The 21,756-nt window shown below is 33.2% G+C and overlaps 1 protein-coding gene across 1 annotated transcript in view; it reads right to left on the bottom strand.

Moving 5' to 3' along the window:
* The window catches only part of LOC114335818 (post-GPI attachment to proteins factor 6), a 32,689-nt gene extending 10,938 nt beyond the window's left edge, over positions 1–21,751 (bottom strand). Inside the window, exons 1-4 of the mRNA XM_028286107.2 lie at positions 21,385–21,751; positions 16,432–16,655; positions 10,945–11,187; positions 6,336–7,610 (exon numbers count right to left, since the gene is read on the bottom strand). Of these exons, the coding sequence (XP_028141908.1) occupies positions 6,336–7,610; positions 10,945–11,187; positions 16,432–16,645 (1,732 nt within the window). The 5' untranslated portion in view covers positions 16,646–16,655; positions 21,385–21,751. The remainder of the gene's footprint in view (positions 1–6,335; positions 7,611–10,944; positions 11,188–16,431; positions 16,656–21,384) is intronic.
* Between the last annotated feature and the right edge of the window lie 5 nt (positions 21,752–21,756).

Genomic DNA, 21,756 nt, shown 5'->3' with positions numbered 1-21,756 from the left:
TAATTTGTAATTATTATGTTGATGGGTATTTTGCACATACATAGCACATCCTACTCCTGTTTGATTTTTAGAACCGTCTGTATAAATTACTGTGTAATCCACAAAGTCGCTCAGTATAGATTTTACTAAAATATTATTTAAATGATTTGATTCTGTATATTTAGGAATTATGATTCTGGGTTTTTTTATCAAAGTTTTATACGGAAATTTATAAATTGGTAATAATTTACTCTTGTGTTAATCTGTATAATTCCTGGTTTCAATGAATGCATCTGTTAGTGGTGGTGAATTTTTTATTCTCCAATATTTACTAGTTAAGTTTTCCATGTTTAATAAAGCCAGATTTGTTAAAAGGTCTGACTCAGTGTTTCTTAGCTTTATGCAGTATTTTTGAGCTAAAAATTGTCTACGTAAATTTAATGGGATTTCATTACACTCTGCTAGCATAACGTTTATTGGAGTGGATACCATTGCACTTAAATATATTCTCAAGCATCTGTATTGTATCCGATCTAAAATTTTTAAGTTCGTATTGCTTGCTGATCCATATATCCAACACCCATAGTCCACGACTGACCGAATACAAGCATTGTAGAACAATAAAGCTGTTTTGGGATCTGCACCCCATTTTCTGTTGGTAATACACCTTAGTATATTTATTTTTTTTTTCACACTTACCTTCGATGTATTGAATATGTTTAGTCCACAGAAGTTTATTATCTAGTACTATCCCTAGATACTTATACTGATTCACCACTGGTATAGTACGCCCACTCGAGGGATGATGATGATGATGATGATGATAATCATCAGTTGCTATAATATAGCAATTGATGATAATTCAAAAATTTAAATTATATTGTAAGTTTTAGTTGTCTGTTTTTGAAATAATGAATTTATTCCATACTTGGGAATCATACTGTATACAATATTAGAAATCTTGAATTTGTAGGTCAAATCAGAGACAGCAAAATCTGCGTCACTTGTCAATGCGATGTACCAATTTTTCAATCTTGTACGTAATTATTTTTTAAAATTTTTAAATGATAGTTGACTTTAATGTACTGTAACAATTATGCAAGGATGAATATATTTTTAACATTAAACTTACATTCTTTTTTAAATGTTGGCTTATATATTCGATAGTGTATGATTTTAGGGGTGTGCGTGAGTTTTGCCATGCTGGTAGATTATACAAAAAATTATCTCATGAAAAATTCTGACGCAGACAGCAGACAGTCTCCCGTCGAAGAGTAAACTAAAGAACAAATAGATCGATAGTATGTATTATGAAATGTATTTTCCGCAATACGTCATGAGTTTTAATAAAAACCAATGTATACAGGAAAAATGGTAATGAATATTACATGAAAACGATTTTAAAGATATTGATAAAGGGTGTGCAATTTGAATGTCGGATAATTTGTTATAGCCGAGGCAATGAAGGACTAAACCTACCAATTTTCCGCAGCAACTTGCTACGCAACTTTTTGAATTCGATTCGTGATCGATGAAGTGCCAGGAAAGTTTGTGAACAAAATTCATGGTGATAAAATGAAAATTTCAATTTGTGAATAAGGAAAATGCATTTCCAAAGTGCAAATCTCAAAAGCATAGAAAAATGAAACATTTGCAACTCGGAACATATCGACTGGAATGGAGTTAATTTTGTTACTCGACGGGTTTTTGAGGTTGCTGAACATAAATATGATAATGACGATGATCTTTTGAGCTATCGGGTGTCCATAGTGAAGCTGGTCTACTGGAGTTTCACGACTAAATTTCATTCTAAATCAGTCGACAGTCATTACTCGGAGTATTTTTGAGGTCATTGAACACAAATATGATAACGATTGTCTTCGAGCTACCTGCTGAGGGGTCGAATTGGGTGATTGCGCGAAGCCAGTGTATAAATAAGAGTTTATAGGAGAACCAACATAGTTACGCAGTACATTGCAGTGTGTAGGCCCACGTAGCTCGAAGACCATTCTTCTTCTTCTACGGCACTACAGCCCAAATTGAGCCTTGGCCTCCTTTATTTTTTGCCTCCACCCTTGCTTGTCTGTGGCTGCTCTTCTCCATACACGGACTCCTAAAAGGGCTTGTGCGTCGCTGTTTACTGTGTCTTCCCAGCGTTTTCTTGGCTTTCCAACCGGTCTCTTTCCCTGCATTCTACCATTCAGTGCTCTTTTTGGTAGCCTATCCTCTCCCATTCTTATGACATGTCCAGCCCATTGCAATCTTTGTATTCTAATGAAGTCTGACAGGGGTGATTCCTTATAAAGTTGATAAAGTTCGTTGTTGTATCGACTTCTGAAGATTCCGTTTTCCCTCACAGGTCCTAGTATTCTCCTCAGTACTTTCCTTTCGAATGTGTCGAGTTTGTTTTTGGATGTTTCTTTCAGGGCCCAGGCTTCACTGCCATAGCATGCTATTGGTCGAATTAAAGTTTTATAGATTCTCATCTTTGTATTTCGGTGGACACTTTTAGACCGAAATATATGGGAGAGGGCAAAATAAGCTGTTTGCCTGCGTTATTCTCTTCCGTATTTCTCCATCTTCTGATCTGTCGGCATATATTTCTACTCCCAGGTATGTAAACTTTCCAACCGTTTCATTGTCATCTTCATGTATAATGTTTTGTGGGACTATATTTCTTCTCGTTTGAGTAATTATTTTTGTTTTTCTGTGTTAATTTCCAGACCTAGCAATTTTGTTTGTGTTTTTAACTCTGCGTATGTTTCCTGTGCTCCTGTTGATGTTCTACTCATAATATTAATATCATCGGCATAAGCGGCCAGTTGGTCAGTAGATTTCCTCGTCCAGTTTGCATTTGCCTAACCGCATACTCCAGTGCAAAGTTAAACAATGTTGGGGCCAGCCCATCTCCCTGCTTTAGTCCCTGCGAAATTTTGAAAAAGTCTGTCCGGTGGTTTTGTATTCGTACACATGCCTGAGTTTCATCCATTGTGGCTTCAATGAGTCTTATTAGCTTGTGTGGTATTGCCAATTCAGCCAATATATAGTATAGTTTGTTCCTTTTGACTGAGTCGTATGCCTGTTTGAAGTCTACAAACACGTTGTGAACATCAATATCGTGTTCCCATGATTTGCTTAAGATCTGTTTGACTGTAAATATTTGAACCAGTGTCGATCTTCCCCGTCGGAAGCCCGTCTGATACTCCCGTCTTCTAGTTATCACTGCCGACTGATTTAGAATGAAATTATCCTAATGTCTGTCCCACCTTGACTTTACAGTACACGAACATATGGCAATGCAGTCCTTATGGGAGTTTTTAGCGCGGCGATGCCGATTTTCTTCAAAAGAATTTTCAATCGAACATTACCGGGGTCCTAAAAATTTAGGGCCCTAAAACTTTTAAATTAACACTAAACCGTTACAGTCAATAGCATTGTAGTAAAACAAAATTTTTCATTGTTTTTTGTGAGTGATAGTCATCTTCGAAAAGTAATCAGCAATTTTATAATCGATATGCATAATAACTTTTTTTGGTTAAGAATGTTAGAATATCCAACATTAAAAGTGGATGTTGTTCTATGGTTGTTAATTTATGTAATGACAGTATAGACAGTTCTGAAGTAATGTCAAGAAAAATATAAAATAGATTGTCAGTCAAGTTTAAGTAAAGTTTTATACTGTCCTACAGTTGAGAATAAATAAATTATAATTTTTTTTTATTTAGCTAATGCCTCGACAACTAATGGCCATTGGCATGGTAGATACGGTAATTTTGAACAGTTAGGTACCTAGTGTCATGTGTAGTGTGTGTGTTGAGTAAGTGTCTTGTTACTTTGCAAAGTCGACGTCATTGTCTTTGCAAAGAGACGCTAATTGTATCCGAACGTCTGCGGTCCCTCCGGTGAGTACCGATCCCACAAGGACAGAAACTATATTCATTTATTAATTTATAATAAATGAAAAATTATAATTGTTGATGGTCAGTTCACCTAAATTAAATTATAACGAAGAATATCAAATAAACTTATAATTATTACTGATAACATTGTATTGAGTAACTGATTGTATATTTGGAAAATTTCGATCCTAATTGCAGTTTATTGTTATTCGTAATGACTGATTGACAACCTGAAATTAATGTCATTTTAATGTGTTTACACCCTCATTAAAATTTAGTATTTTAAAACTTAAAATTAATTTTAGTTAGTTCATTTTTTAGTTAGTTCATTTGATTCGTTGAAGTTCATTAATTGTTAGTTAGTTGTTATTTTTCGAAAAAAAAATGTTTTAGAACCGCTGCCAGCCACAAAATGTCAATAATATTAATTCCCAAGTTGGCATCACTTTTGGTCATAAGAACCTGTACTGTAAAGTCAAGGTGGGACACACTATTGGGACCGTGCAAGTTCGGCAAAGCGACCTCTATTTCTTCGCTCTGTACTTTTATTCGCACTTTTAATTATATTGGCCAATTATATTAGTCCTGGTTGCTGGATAATTGTCAAGGCCATAGTCCAAAAAAATAATAAGAAGAAAAAATAAGATGCAGGTTATGATATGCAAAAACATAAACAATTGTATGTAGTAAATAAAATTAGTTATTAAAATGCAGTACTGCAAGCAAAATACAATTAATTAAATTTACATTTATATAATAATTGCATATCATATCAATATTGTGGAGCAATATATAATTTTTCTGCTTCAATGACAGAAGGTATGAAATATACGTCAATTTGACAATTTCAATTGACAATATGAATTATTTAAGATAGTTGCAATATTTCTCCGCGACTCGCGCACGGTCGTTTCTCGTTTCCCTTTCCAAGTACTTGCACACCGCGAATAGGTACCTACAAGCTCTAGCACCATCGTCGTTATCATATTCGTGTTCGGAGACCTCCAAAACCCCCGAGTAATGACGGTCGACTCATTTATATAGCAGCATAATAATACAAGACCATAATGGTTCAAGAAAGGAGACAAAGAAGACCCCAACAATTATAGAGGTATAAACCTACTGAACACCGCACTTAAGCTTACCACAAAAGTCCTAACCAACAAAATCAATAAATTAACAACTTATCAGATGGACAACAAGGATTCAGATCCGGAAGATCCTGCGTAGACGCCGTATTTGTACTAAGACAAATCAGAGAAAAGGCCATCGAGTACAATAAACCAGCATATCTATCTTTTATAGACCTGACAAAGGCTTTCGATCGCATCCAAGACGAAGACGTCTTACACCTACTGCATAGAAGAAACATACCAATCAATATTATACAAACCATTGAAAACATCTACAGTGGAACCTCGATAACTCGGATTAATCGGGACCGCGGCCGATCCGGGTTATCGAAAATCCGGGTTAGCCGGAGAGCATTGTAAAAATTAATAAAATACGGTATACTTATAGATAAAGTCCGTTATAATTAAAATAACATGAAATATATATGCACAGTACACATCTAACTTACCTATTATAGTTTGTATATTGTATAGAGTATAGTATAGACAGTATAGATAGAGTATTGTTCATTTCTAGGTAAAAAAAACTCAGTCAGTTTCGGTTGTGTCAATTTCGTCTGCCATCGGAACGATGTAATGTTTATTTAAGAACAGTGGCTCTTTCATTGTTTAAAGTTTAAAAGACCATTGTTCTAAAAATAATTTTTTAAAAGACAGTTGAAAATAAATAAAGGAATAAAAGGTGCCTGTTGTTTGCGATAGTCCGATAATGGATAATGATCGTCGCTCTGCCACCGCTGCCGCCGTGTGCCATGAGTCATTTTTACCGTATAGTTCGAATTACTTACACAAATACCCATTATCTCTCAAATATTATATTACGGTCCAAGCCAAGTTTTATCAATGAAACTCGATATTTTTAAGACATTCCAGAAGCGGCTACAGATAAAATGTTTTAACATAATACATACATTTTTATTGTTGAAATGTTTGTCTGGTGAAAATCGGTCCGGGTTAGCCGGACTTCCGGGTTATCGGGGGCCGACTTATCGAGGTTCCACTGTACTTCCATAATCGAATACAGGCAAAGATAAATGGAAAACTAACACAGTTTATACCAGTGCAAAGCGGTGTCAGACAAGGTGACTCGTTAAGACCACTGCTCTTTAATATAATAATGGACGAAATAATACAAGTAGTACGTAAAGGTCATGGTTATTATTTTCACTGGAAATGTATTAGGCATCACATTAATCATAGGTATCGGCGATAAATATAGTGTACGTTCTTTCCGAGCAAAAACGATATAAGCGTGTTTAGTTACTTCTGGTGCCATATATTAAGTATGAATATGTACATATGAAGACATCAAATATTTACTCACCTCTATATTTATTCATACAGGAACAAGTGGAAAACACCACCCCATCAGAAACTACGAACATACATCTTCCGTTTCTAGAGCACTGGCCAAAAATGCAAGGATGAGACCCGATGTCAAATATAAGGCTAGTATTACAAGTTAAGTTGCTCTTTAAACATGGTCCATCGCAATCGCAACCAGCACATTCTGTTTCCTGTATGATATTTTCACTGCAATTTGTAGTACATTGCTGGCATTCTCCAGATCCATCACAAGTGAGCTCACAATCTATGACACATTGTTCATACCGCTCTTGGCATGATTCTGGACAATGACAAGGTACACATTCGCCACAGAAGAGTTTAAACGTTGCGTACCAAACTCCACTTTCAGGGTATGGTACCAAAATAGTGGAATTCTCCGTTGTCTTATTCAAAATTAATTGAGAGTGACTTTCTATACCATTATAGCTGCATTTATTTGGCCAAGTAGGAACTTCGATGGCTCCTCTTCGTATACAAGCTACTATCACATGATTCTCTGGTTCGCTTGTAAACGCTAGATACTGTTTCTTCAAAACTCTAGGCTTAAAAGCTAAAATAAACTGTAAAGTTCCTCCCACATCGGTACCTTCTCGAATTCTAAATTTCATAAGCGAGAAATGAGCGCTAGTCATATTGATCGGTACTGCTAGCTTTGACTCTAACTCTTGTTCCAACTCAAAGGAAAATAGGAATGTTTCAGAAGTAGCTTCTCTGATCAAATCATAATGTTTGTAAGGAACCAAATCTGTTATCTTATAGTTGTGAAAAGTTTTTGAAAATGAGTTATTGAAGTATGTTTCGTTTTGTAACGCATCAAAGTACGCAGAATCCTCTGGTAACTCATTAGAAATATATTTAAGTTGAAAAGTGAAATTTCCCGTAGAAATATCTTCCTTATCTCCTTCAAATTTATATTCGATATAGTGCCATGAGTCCGGACTGGTAGAAAAGAATATTGTTCCGGAATTATTCGTAGAATAGATAAATTCTTGTTTATGATGAACCTCTGCAGAAGGAGGTTTGTTTGCCTCTATTCTGACCAACAATCTGTCCGCAGTGTCTGGAAATATTATATTGTTGATCCGTAACACAGCTTGGTCGTTCAAGTTTGTAACGAAAAATTTGAAATACCTGCTTTCGTTTGGATGGCCGATTAACTGGTACAAATTATCGTCTACAATAATCAAAGGATTGTCAACCTTGCTAACGAAAAGAGAGGCTTCGACATTTGAGTAACAATCGGCACGTAAACCTGAAAAAAAAATTTTTAGTAATGAAATTATTAGATTAGCAGAAGAACAACAAGGTTTTAGGTCGGGAAGATCATGCACCGGCGCCATATTTATAATGAGGCAAGTTCAAGAGAAATCATTAGAATACAACAAACCGGCATATTTATGTTTTGTGGACCTTAAGAAAGCATTTGACAGGGTAAAATTAAAGGACGTTATCTATTTGTTATACTCAAGAGAGGTACCTCTAGGAATAATTAAAACGATCGAAAACATCTACCAGAACAACACAATAAAAGTAAAAGTAGAAGATGAACTAAGTGACCCAATTAAAGCTGGCAATGGGATAAGACTGCATATTTGTGCAGCATTTCTACAGATGGAACAAAAACTTACTGGAGGATCATTGAGAAAATAGACAAAGTCACGTCTATATAAAAAGAAGAAGAAAGAAAAACCGCAAATTAAGATTATACTAGTAGCCGTAGAATAATATTTTATAAACATGTGAAGTTTTAGCATATTTCTAGGAACCCTGCTTTACACATGGTTGACAATTTCTGACCATATGGTACACAGATACAGCCTAAAGTACCTTTCAAATGACATTCGCCCACGAGAAGGATGGAGCAAAGGAAACTTTTGACACAGACTGCAGGGTTACACCAGGTACAGTGACCACTCTAAAATTGCAGAAGGGTCGATTGCAGGAAGTGCAAGAGAAATTAATATCAGGGCATTCGAACTGAAGGGGATCAATATAGGGTGAGGCAGATAACTGGCCTATTAGAAATATCTCGAGAACTAAAGGCAACAGAATCATGAAAATTGGAATAAAGTGGTTTTGAAGGATGATCTATTAAATGAAAATATTTTCATCTCTTTGCAACTTCCGGTTATACCGGAAGTTGCTTATAACTTCGTTTTTTTAAATGGGACACCCTGTATATTTTTACATTTTTGGATTCTCTTCGATGTCTTCTTTCTTAAAATATGAGGTTTTGTAATATTATACAGGGTATTTTAAAAGATAATTAGGTTTTTTTATTAATTTCGTAGCAACATTCACACCCTGTAGAATTTTAGTAGTTTGACAACTAAAACTCTACTTACGTTCAAATGATTTTTAATATACTCTACTATTGTTAAGAATCATTAGTATAGCTAAATTTTTAATTTTAGTATACAGGGTTGGTCGAAACTCGGAATGAGTATTTTCTGAGTTTTCTTAAATAGAACACCCTGTATTTTTGTATTGTAATGAATTGATATTTTATGGTACTTTTTTATTTCTTAAGCATTCCCTATACCTAACTGCTTTAATTTGTGAGTTATTGGTGATTCAAGCTAAACATTAATTGCAACAGAAAATACGTAAAATTTTATTAGGTTGGCCGTGAAAATACTCAATCCCAAATAATTTTTCAGAAATAAATACATATTAATCCAGACTGGTCCTTAAAATTACCAATAATGGTTTAGCTATCAAAATACCTACGTAGTTAAGATTGTTGGTGCGATTAACAATTAAGCACAAATTAAAGCAGTTAGGTATAGGGAATGCTTAAGAAATAAAAAAGTACCATAAAATATCATTTCATTACAATACTAAAATACAGGATGTTCCATTTAAGAAAACTCAGATAATACTCATTCCGAGTTTTGACCAACCCTGTATACTAAAATTAAAAATTTAGCTATACTAATGATTCTTAACAATAGTAGAGTATATTAAAAATTATTTGAACGTAAGTAGAGTTTTAGATGTCAAACTACTACAATTCTACAGGGTGTTAATTTTGCTACGAAATTAATAAAAAAACTTAATTATCTTTTAAAATACCCTGTATAATATTACAAAATCTCATATTTTAAGAAAGAAGATATCGAAGACAATCCAAAAATGTGAAAATATACAGGGTGTCCCATTTAAAAAAACGAAGTTATAAGCAACTTCCGGTATAACCGGAAGTTGCAAAGAGATGAAAATATTTTCATTTAATAGATCATCCTTCAAAACCACTTTATTCCAATTTTCATGATTCTGTTGCCTTTAGTTCTCGAGATATTTCTAATAGGCCCTTTATTTGCCTCACCCTGTATATGCACAGATAGATAAGTAGCCACGCAAACCCTTTTCAGTGTATTTTAAATTTATATAGCATCTCTGATACCGTGTGTTTACTTTTAAATTAGATATAGGAGTACACCCCACAGATCACTTAACTCTCTTAGATGTTTCACGCAGGTATCTCAAGGTCATCCTAAACTAAATGTCATTTGGAGTACCGATTCCTTTTTTCAGATGTCGCTATGCACTGGAGTGAAGATTTCTTCTAGATCACTGAGTCTGAGTGTCATTATAATTTGTCAATTGTCATCGTCAGTATGCCTTTATGTCAGTAATGTTTATCTGATTGTTATATAGCAATAATAAAAAATTCTGATTTAGATAAAATGGATTCAAATACAGTTTTTGAAACAAAACGAATGTGATTTGAAGATCAGTTTGCATTGTATCATGAAGTCATAGATTATATCCAAAAGCAATTCCTAGCTTACATTTGCATGGTAAGTTCAACAAGTATTTTGTTATTAGAGAACAAGTAACACAGTTAGTGGTGTATGGAAGCAAATGAATGTAAACCAAGTAAGTAACCCCTACTGAAAATATATTATAATTAATAAAAATTATTTTACGTGAAATGAATCATGGTATAAACTATTATATTAATTTTTTCTTTTAGTTGAAAGTCCTTCAACAAGTAGAGATGCACACATGTTTCAATCATTTGAGATACCCTTTTGTAGAAGTATTTGGAAGATAACTATTAATAATTTCATTTGTAAAGATACGATTTGTAAAAAAATATATACAATGTGGTTTTCCTGGTATTAAATAAATAAATAAAAATACGTTGTCATGTCTTATTTTTTCCCAAATGGTATTTTGCATATTTGCAATTAAAAATAATAATTTGCATATTTTAAAAGCAAATTATTTTTTTTTTTTTTCAACTATACAAAAATATTTTAACCTACCATTTTCTTCCTACCAAAATTACATTTTGAAATTCTTGCTTGGATTAGTTCCGATACAGGCGGCTTGGAGCGCTGTTTTTCATATTTAACCAAAGCGTTATCGTGGAACATTTAGAGGAGGTAGGTGATCTGTGGTACACCCAATACATGGTAACACTGCTTCCCCGCTTGCCACACCCGAGTCGCGCGGATTTATTCAGTCATTCGTCGATTCTAAAGTGGCAATGTTGCCGATTTTAGCGTTTGCTTCAGTCGCCTATCTCAAATCGAAATCTAAACATATGGTATTAATAAAAAATAGTAATCACTCACCTTGTTGACTAATAGCATTATACTTAGGATCTTGATAGGCCAAAAATGCCACCACAAAATATGAACCGGGATCTGGTGATGTCATATTTATAAATTTTTCCTTTTTATCTGTTTGTATTTCGGTGCTGTACATAGGGCATCTTGTTATATTCTTAAAAGTTTTAGGTAGAGGAGAGCTGTCTGGATTTATAACTGGAGGAGATCCATGTTTTAAATATAGGGAAACGTTCCTTGTCTTGCATGCTAAAATAAAAGTATTGTTAAACGTATTAATATAAATTTAACTCCGCCACTGCCGATGCCGGTCCCAAAACAAGATGAGAAAGGAGGAAGGTGAGTATGCCTGCATCAATATCTGCCTACATGCCTTCAAATGAGTTTTTTGGCGAATATCAAAGTGGTTTTAGGTCTGGTCGGTAAATAACAGACCAGATTTTTGAGCTGAGGCAGATACTGAAAAAAAGCAACGAATTCAATATAGATACCTACTACCGCCGCATACATTTTAAATCAGCCTATGATAGTGTGCCATGAACTAAATTATATGAAGCCATAGACGAATTCTACATTCCTGACAAACTAATAAGACTGCTAAGAGGTACGTACAATGCGTAAAATTGTTTACAAAGTAGAAATAAAGAGTGAAGAATCACAACTGATTGAAACGCATGTAGAACTGCGGCAGATGCACTGGTGTGCCTCCTTTTCAACATAGTCTCGAAAAAGTCGGTCTGAGACGCTAGAATAGACAACAGAGGCAATATTTTTAACAAATCCTCACAAATTATAGCATCTGCAGATAATCTATATCTAATTTCTCGTACAACCAATAAGAAAAAACCAAAATGATGGCATCACTACCCAACAACAGAGCCAGAAACGTCTCCAGTTCATTGTTAATAACTCTAACTGGTCAACAAATTCAAATACAACTTCAAAATGGAAAAAATCAAACGGCGAGTAATTCCGACAAACAATTATTGCTATTTTGGGCTGCGTAAATACATGAAAAGTATGAACTTACACAAAAAAAGCACAATATACAGGGTGTCCCGAAAATATTGGTCATAAATTATACCACACATTCTGGGGTCAAAAATAGTTCGACTGAACCTAACTTACCTTAGTACAAATGTGCTCACAAAAAAAGTTACAGCCCTTTGAAGTTACAAAATGAAGATCGATTTTTTTCAATATATCGAAAACTATTAAATATTTTTTATTGAAAATAGACATGTGTCATTCTTATGGCAGGATCATCTTAAAACAAAATTATAGTGAAATTTGTCCACCCCCTAAAAATTTTATGGGGGTTTTGTTCCCTTAAAACCCCCAAACTTTTCTGTACGTTCCAATTAATTCATTATTGTGGTACCATTAGTTAAACACAATGTTTTTAAAACTTTTTTTGTCTCTTAGTATTTTTTCGATAAGCCAGTTTTTATCGAGATGCGGCTTCTTTTTTAATATGGTTACATAAAAAGTTTATGAGGGTTTTGTTCCTTTAAACCCCCCAAATGTTTGTGTACGTTCCAATTAAACTATTGTTGCGGTACCATTAGTTAAACACAGTGTTTTTAAAACTTTTTTGCCTCCTAGCCTTTTTTTGATAAGTCACCTTTAATCGACACGTGGCTTCTTTTTCAAAATATACCTAAAAATGTAAATTATAAATAAATTTTCAGATTATTAACAGGTTTCTATAATCGTAGTTACTTACCATGTAAAAATATGTGGTGGATTCGACAAATATGCAAAATACCTCGATAAACACTGGCTTATCGAAAAAGTACGAAGAGGCAAAAAAGTTTTAAAAACATTGTGTTTAACTAATTGTGCCAAAATAATAATTTAATTGGAACGCACACAAAAGTTTGGGGGGGGGGGGGTTAAGAGAACAAATCCCCCATAAAATTTTTATGGGGTGCACAAATTTCACTTTAATTTTTTTTTAAGATTTTGCTGCCATAAGAACGGCTCATGTCCATTTTCAATAAAAAATCTCTAAGAGTTTTCGATATATGAAAAAAAAAATCGATTTTCATTTTGTAACTTCAAGGGACTGTAACTATTTTTGTGTGCACTATTGTATATAGGTAAATCAGGTTCAATCAACATATTTTTGACCCCAGAATCTGTGGCATAATTTATGACCAATCTTTTCGGGACACCCTGTATAAAACCCTTATACTGCCAGTAATATATTGATCAGAAACATGAACCAGCTCTAAGACAGATAAAAACCTCTTGCTCATATTTGAATGAAGAATCTTGAGAGGAAGATTCGGTGGGATCTGTGAAAACGGTATTTGGAGAAAGAGGTACAACTGTGGAATATACCATAAATGTCAAACCAATTTGAATGAAGAATCTTGAGAGGAAGATTCGGTGGCATCTGTAAAAACGGTATTTGGAGAAAGAGGTACAACTGTGGATTCAAATACAGTTTTTGAAACAAAACGACCCTACCATAATATCAAAAATAAATATACCATAAATGTCAAACAACCCTACTAGACGAATCGTTATGTCACAGCCTGTGAGAGTAGACGGAGATGTAGATCAAAGCATATATTATATGGAGGTATAGTTTAGAGGGAGGTGCTAGAAAAAGAGCTGCAGCAAACTGGCAACGGTTGGCAATGGATAAGGCTGCCTGGAAAAAACTTGGAAAGGTGCAGGTTCTACTATAGGGCTGTAGCACCATTTATGATGATGATTAATATCAATTTAGGACATTCGGGGAGTATTTGAACTTTATATTTAAGTGCTGACTTTTTTCACTGCACACCACAAAAAATTTATTTTTTATTTAATTTTTACTTGTTAATTTTTTTTATTTAGCTTAAATGCCTTGACAATTGAGGCCATTGGCATTGTATGGTTGATTCCGCAATCAGATTATATAGTCTAAGAGCTGGGAGCGGATTTTGTGCGTGATAAGTAATATGGAAAAACTAGACGGGGATATGTTGAACTAGTTGTGTACATGACTTTCCCCAACGACCCAAAACCAGAGTGGGGGACGAGGGTAGTTATAAGGGGTCAAAGTCGCGGTTTTTATTATTTTTTTTTGTGACGCTCATGACCGAGATAGTGCACCAAAATTTGGGAATGAGTAGGTCATGACGTAACTAAGTAAAATCTCTAGGGGCGGAACGCTGTGTGGCCGACAGCGGGGTGGGGGTAGGGATGAATATAAAAAATATAAGGGGTTTTTTGCGACGTATATGAGTATATGAGTATTCCGTGAGAAGATAGCTTTAAAATTAAAATCTTATGTGAAGATTTATTTGCCATAAGCAAGCATACCTGTAAAAAACAGTTAAGTATTGTGTCATACTTTTCATGAGAATATTATTAATATGAATGTCAAAATCAACAACATTGTTCAATGTTATCATATTTACCATTTTTATAATGTTACACTTTATCTAGAGATAGGTCAATTGATACATAAACAAAAAACGCCTATTATATTGAATTTCTTTCACCTAACAAATAAAGCAACTTAATTATAAGAAGACGTAATATATGGAATTGCTTGAATGATATTTACAAAAAGAGTTTCTTACAGAATCATAATAATTACAAATCAGCGTAAATACAATGTAACTCATAAATAAATACCAAAATGCAACTGTATGTTCTCGTTCCTGTCTAAGTTTGTACGGTAGGAGCCCTGTAGAAAATTGTCTTTTCTGGAATAGTTTCTTTTATCCTCATACGATTCTAATAATAACTATTCTAATATTTTTCTATCTAACTAAATTAAAAACCTACGCAATCAGCACGCATGACGTCTTTTTGCTAAATCGTATCTTTTGCGCTTGTAAATTTTCACATTTAAATTTCGTACCTAACTCCCCTAAGACACTTCCGCTTTGGCTCCTTAACTAGAAGCACGCAAGTTATACCTGAGAGATATACAATCTATTAGATAGAACATGCAGTATGTTTGATACTGATGGCCACTATATGCTGAAATTTGTATAGCATGCAGTTCAAATGTCGCAGTTTTTAAGATACCAAAACTAATGTGACAAATGCACAAGAAACACTTAGCTCGGACCAATTTGCATAAAGACTGGACTATTGAAGATTAACAAAAAGTCAGTTAAGTAATATAAATCATTTTGTTTTTATTCTTTAAAAATTTTTATTCACATTTGCAAGTTCTCTTTAGTGATGAAGCAACATTTTAAATTATGGATGATAAGGCCCAACTTATCCTAAGACATCCGGGAGAAAAATATAATAAGGGATGTGTATTACAAGTAATTGAACATCTCACCTCAGTAGTGGTATGGTTTCAGAATGACAAAGGAATGGGTCATATATGGAAGGAACCATATGGCAGGACCAGTATAAAAGAGTCTTGCAGACAAGAATGGTTCCACAAAGAAATGAATAATTTGCAAATTCTTGTGAGGTCTTTATGTAGGATGCAGCTCCTTGCCCTATGAATAAAGGCATTAAAAGTTTTTTCATAGAGCAAAAAATTGCTCTATTACCACAGCCCAGCAACTCACCTGACATGAAACACATCGAAAATGGCTGAGAATATCTAACAAGGAAATCAGTCAACAAGTTAGTAGCAAACAAGAATGAGTTGATAGAGAGAATCATTTTTCATTGGAACCATAATCACCATTTAAAAGAAATAACAGCACAATGCAAAGATAGTATGCTGAGGAGAGTGGCTGCACTTCGTTAAATCAAGGGTGGTTTAACAGAATATTAAGTATTGTAGTAAAACTGTGTAATAATTTCAATTTTTTTGTTCAATATAAAAAAAGGTTACCTAATATTTTCATTTTTATACTTTATCCTCTTAAATAATGTTACAAAACTGTCTTTTTATGATCTTTTAGGCACTGTTTAATTTTAGTTGACTTTATTTATTTTTAATAACTTACAACTAAACAAATGAAAAACACTGAATTTATATCTTTTATTTTACAAACTATGATATCTAATTTATTTATTACACCAAATCTATTAATTTATCTAATTACAAATTCTAAAGTACACCAACGGTTTCAAATTCAGAACTGACCTACTAATTCCAAAAACCCCTATTTATACATTATTACAATGTTCCATAATAAGAAAGATTATTATGGAAGAATCCATCTTATTCTAGAATAACAATGGAAGGGTTATTTACATAAATATCAAATAAGCATTTTCTAGAATGAAAAAGAAAAATGGAGGTGTGTACCTGTTAAAAAGGTCCCCCTTTTAAAAACATTCACAAACAAATTCAGTAAACAAAAAAGGGTCTGTTAAATTATAACAAATAGGCCAGTAGCTGAAAACAGTCGGGTGACATAATTATGTCACAATAGGTATAGCTAACCTAGGTATAATTATTATTGAATTTGAAATAAAAAAAAAAACAGAACTTCCTCAGTGAACTTAATAATATGAGCACAGACGATGGTATATACATTCATTAAATTTTAATAGATTTAAAATACTTACGAAAAATTGACATCCTAGTTTCTTCAGCCAAAAACTTAAATGAGGCAAATAAGGTATCTTGAGGAATTTTTAAATGAATCATAATTATATCTTTATATGATTTGTACTGTTCCAAATAGGATGTAACAGTTCTTGATGTAATGGTAACATTGGTGCAATTTGCAGTATTACAAATAAAAACTGCAAATATACAGCACAGAAGATATTTATCCATCTTCCTTGCACTAAAAAATATTTTATCTAGTTACTTCATAGTGGGATATTAATTACTATAGTTGATTTTTAACCAAGAGGAGTAAACTAAAAAGACAGATTCACACCCAAGAAAGTTACTAGAAAAGTCATCAAATTCATCTTCTTTTTTCGTTGATCGTATCAGCTTTCGATGATAATCTATACATATTATATTATACTAACACATCGCTAAAGAGTTCTAAAAAGTGCCAAAATTTCATAAATGTCATTAGTGTCAAAATTTAATAACAGTGGAGTAAACTTGCCTGCAGTTGGACCAATTAGAAACAAGCATTAAGACGAGGTAAATTTGAATCACTCCTCTTGGTTAAAAAACAAACAATACACATTTTGTGATAGCATTTTATTTTTATGATAGTTTTATCTATAGAATATAAATTGTGGGATTAATTTTGTTTGGTTTCTATTAGTCCATTTACTAACAGTTTTTGCTCCAAATTTTAAAGAACTGCACGGATTGATATGAAATTTGGCATACACATAGCTAATATGTCAAAAAAAGTGATATTGTGTCGATGTGTGCTTTTGCCCTGGGGGGTGAATACCGCCACTTCTCGAGGGTATGTTCAAAATAAGGCTAGAAGTGGAAAAAACTTGGTTTAAAATAAAAATTTTATTTTTTATTTTAAAAAGAATGCCTTTTTTCAAAATAACTAAAATTATTAATGATAGCAAAAATGTCAAAGAGTAAAAAAGTGTAGGTTTTACTTTTGGGAGCGTTCAAGTATTACGTAACGCGATTTTTGACCCTCCCCCTCCCCTCCTACGTAACGCAATGTAATGGGCGTTTAAGTATTGCGTAACGCAATTTTTGAAGATTTCCCCCCCCCCTTCAACCTGCGTTAGGTAATACTTCAACGCTCCCTTTCTAAAAATTTTCTGAAAATATCTTCTTTTTCTAATGGTGCTACATCCTTTGTGAGTCTTTTATTTATTTATTTATTAACGGGATACCACCCAATTTAATATATACACAAAAAATTATAATTATCTAGTGATACAATAAATATAAAGATATAGTAAATATGTATGACAAAAATTGGCGATGCAGCTATATAGAAAAAACAAATATTAAAATAATACAAAGTAAATAACAAATATTTAAATCAAATAAGATTACAATTTTTTTTTAAACACTGTCTACAAACATTTTCCGAAGCGCACAGCAACAAATGAAGGTCTATTCTATTTCCATTTAGAATGATTCTACTCAGCGGAGAATGCCTACCAAAGTTGCAGCGATGAAATTTAATTGCAAAATTTTGGGATGTTCTAGTAACTCTAGAGGGAACATTAAAGTCAATTAGAGACAGTAGATCATTGCAATTAATTTTTGAATTCAGTAGTTTATGAAGAAACAAAACATCAGCATACATCCGTCTGGAAGATAGCCTAGGAAGGTTTAATTTATTTCTCATTTCTGAGTAGGAATGGTCACTTAAAGGTTTGTGTGATTTAAAACTTAAGTACCTAATGAATTTATTTTGGACTTTTTCAAGCTTGACTATATGGACTTCATAAGTGGGTGACCAAACAACTGAGCAATACTCAAGAACAGATCTAACTAGGGAAAAATAAATCAGTCTGATGGAATTAATGTTATGCAAACATCTAAAAGTTCTAATAATGAAGCCTAACATTTTAAATGCCTGGTTATTCACATAATCAAAATGGGCGCAAAAATTTAGTTTGGAATCTAATTGAACACCTAGATCTCTTACAGTTGATACAGCCTTCAGTGGTTCTTCAGCTAATTTGTAATTATAAAAGAGGTTGTTAATTCTTCTACAGAAACTAATAAAGTGACATTTTCCAACAGTAATGCTCATTTGGTTCCAATTGCACCATGCCATAATTTTGTTAATATAATTTTGAAGTTTTTCACAATCTGAGACGGATTCGATAATTCTATAGATTTTTAAATCATCAGCAAATAGCAGAAATTTAGAGTTAATTTGAGATTTAATGTCATTAACAAATATATGTCTTGACCTGCTTAACAATGTTCTTCCATTCTGCCCTGTCAGATACTTTCGTTTCGCGACCGCCTGATGTTCATGGTTTTAAGACCTTCCTCTACTTCATCTATCCATCTTTTATGGGGCCTTCCTCTTGTTCTATTTCCTTGGGGCTTCCATCTCTGGATTACTTTTACGGCCCCATTATCGGACATTCTTTCTAAGTCACCAAGCCAGCTTGGTCCTTGTGACTTTAAAAAACTAACAAATATGCGCTCTGCATTAGTTTATTCAACTTGTAGCTCATTTTAATTCTCCACGAACCATTGCTGCAATGGGTTGGTCCAAATATCTTTTTTAATATTTTTCACTCAAATATTCTCAGTTGAATTGCATCAGTGGTTGAGAGGGTCCACGTTTCACATCCATATGTGACCACTGGTCTAATTACTGTTTTGTAGATTCTAAGCTTAGACTCACGATTCAGTAACTTACTTTTCATGAAGTCTTTTTATGCATAAAAGCACTTATTACTGCTAAGAATCTGTGCTTGTATTTTTTATTGACTGACGCTGTTGTTGTCATTTATTATTGAGCCTAGGTATGGAAAAGTGAAGGCATGGTTGTCTACCTTCAGATTCTCATGTTGATTCGACTTTGTGCACTCCATATATTTTGTTTTACTTTCATTTATAAATAGACCCATAACAAAATATATTATTTAAAATTTACATCAACTTGTGATTAGTGACTCGTTCAAGCCCTTTCAAAAGTAAATAAGCATTTTGAATCGATGAAACTTACAGATCATATTATAAACAATAGATAAGTAAAGTAACTTGTGAAGCAGTAAAAATTAATTTCATTTAGGATGTAATAAGAGGATGATTTTCAAGATTTTCTTACCAAAAAAGGAACCAACTTCCTTACTTTTGTTGATAGAAACTTTTTAAATAACAAGACTAAAGCTTTTTGTTAACAGTTTAAAAAAGTTGTAATGACTTTTCCCCAAAAACATACATAGCTAACATCCCCAAGAAAAAAAGGAATATTGTGCATATGTGTGCCCCGAAAAGTGATTCATTTTATAGTTATTTCACGTTGAAATATTCGATTTTAAATTTGACAAATAAGAACTTACTTTTGATTTAGCTAAAACTCTGCTTCTACTGGGTCTACAGACTTCGTACACACATACACCATGTCTTCACTTTATTATAAGCTATATTTTTGCTAAGAGTATTTATTTCGATAAAATACTTACTTTTTGAATTATTTGTGAAAACCCATCTAAAAACATGGTGTTTTTGTTGAAAAATGAATTACTCACAAATAACTCAGAAATGTATTGAGTTAGTGAAAAAACTCTATAGAACAAAAGTTACTTAAAATTAGTCAGTTTATACACTTCTGGACTTATTTTGAAGATCTGTTTTTAACCCCCCAGAAGGGGTGGTACCAATGAACTGTCAACACAGATGGAATGGGCAAGAAGTGAATTTAATGCAGCCAGGATGAGAGAGTCTAGTCAGGGAAGAATAGAAGATAATCGCCATCTTTCGTAAACAAAAAAAATTGATAGTGGTAGTCAGGGTTTCCAGCTTGGGGATTTTCCCATAGTTTTGGAGTAATTTGAAAGCGTCTACAGGAATTTTTCTAAGCAGAAATGGTTGTGGGGGACAATTATGAGAGATTATAAGGGGTCATGGTAAATTAAATTTGCGTATATATATAGAACTGTATATTATACTCTCATATAATTGAACGATAGGACCTATGAATTATTTCCAGGGCCTTCTGTTGATAAGTAGTATAATTTTGGTTTACTGTTCTCTACATTTGACTACTAATTTATTAAAATGTGGCAAAAATTTAAATTTAAGGGGTTGGTGCTTCAATTTGGGGGAATTTCAGTTTCTAAGTTGGGTATTTATAAAATCACATCTGGCAGCTCTGGTGGTATGTTGCAGCAAATTTTCCCTGGCAAGCTCTGTCTCTCTCTAGGACCTCTCACTTGTATGTTGGCCGCAATCTCATCTCACTATTTGAATGGGACGGGGAAATTCCATCCGTGTTGGGAGTTCATTGGGTGGTACTCACCCCCCATGGTAAAAGCACACATCAGCACAATATCACTTTTTTCGTTGACATGTTAGCTACGTGTATGCCAAATTTCATGTCAATTCAAGTGATTCTTTGATATTTGGAGGATTTGCACTATGTTAGGCTGAGACTAAATAATATAAAGCAGGTGAAGGTTTAGTTTATGGTCAAGTAATTACAAGATCACAAAAAAATTTAATGTCATGGCAAATTCAGATTGTAACAACCAAATTAACAGTGCTGCAATTGAAGTAGAAAAGGAGATATCTGTTTATAGTGGAAGAAAATAATATGTAAGATTATAAGATCTAAACAGAATGTTTTTTAAATATGATACTCAGTAAATAAAAGCAAAAAAACTACTGTTTTTGAAATATTTACAAAAATTATTAACATGTTAAGTAATAAAATAAGTAACTATTATTCTATTAATGCAATTTTCATAAATAATCCCTTGTAGGTAAATAAATGTAAAAATAATAAACATAATAGGAAGAATATGATGAATGAAATTTAATGTGGAAGATATACAGGTAATTAGCACTAGAGCCTATCAGAGCTAAATTGCTATGATTACTTAAAGCAAATTAGGGACATCCTAATTGCTCAATTGAAAAATAACAATAGGCTTTCTTACCTTTATAATTATAAACAATACTTTAGTACATACTAAATTTTAAGAAAGGTACTTAAAAATATACAACACTTCAATCCATATTCGTCTTAATAAGATTCAATTCTTGGAATGCTCATTATTGAGAAAAAAACCCACTCATTTTACTACAACCACTTATTTGTATTTGTAGTAAGTGATTTTGAAGCCTGAAGCCTTGAACTGAAGGCTGTTTCAAATTTCAAATTCAAATGTCAAATTGAAATAAGGTCATCGTCAATCGGACGGAACGACAAGTCGACGTTTTGTGAAGTTCAGTGTGAAGTTAGACTTGTTAAGTAGTGTCTACACTGGAGCAATTTTTTTTCAATTCTTTAACTTTTCCATGCAGGTAAA

The sequence above is a fragment of the Diabrotica virgifera genome, chromosome 4 (assembly GCF_917563875.1).
Source record: "Diabrotica virgifera virgifera chromosome 4, PGI_DIABVI_V3a".
NCBI lineage: Eukaryota > Metazoa > Arthropoda > Insecta > Coleoptera > Chrysomelidae > Diabrotica > Diabrotica virgifera.
This window is presented reverse-complemented; position numbering and strand designations above follow the sequence as displayed.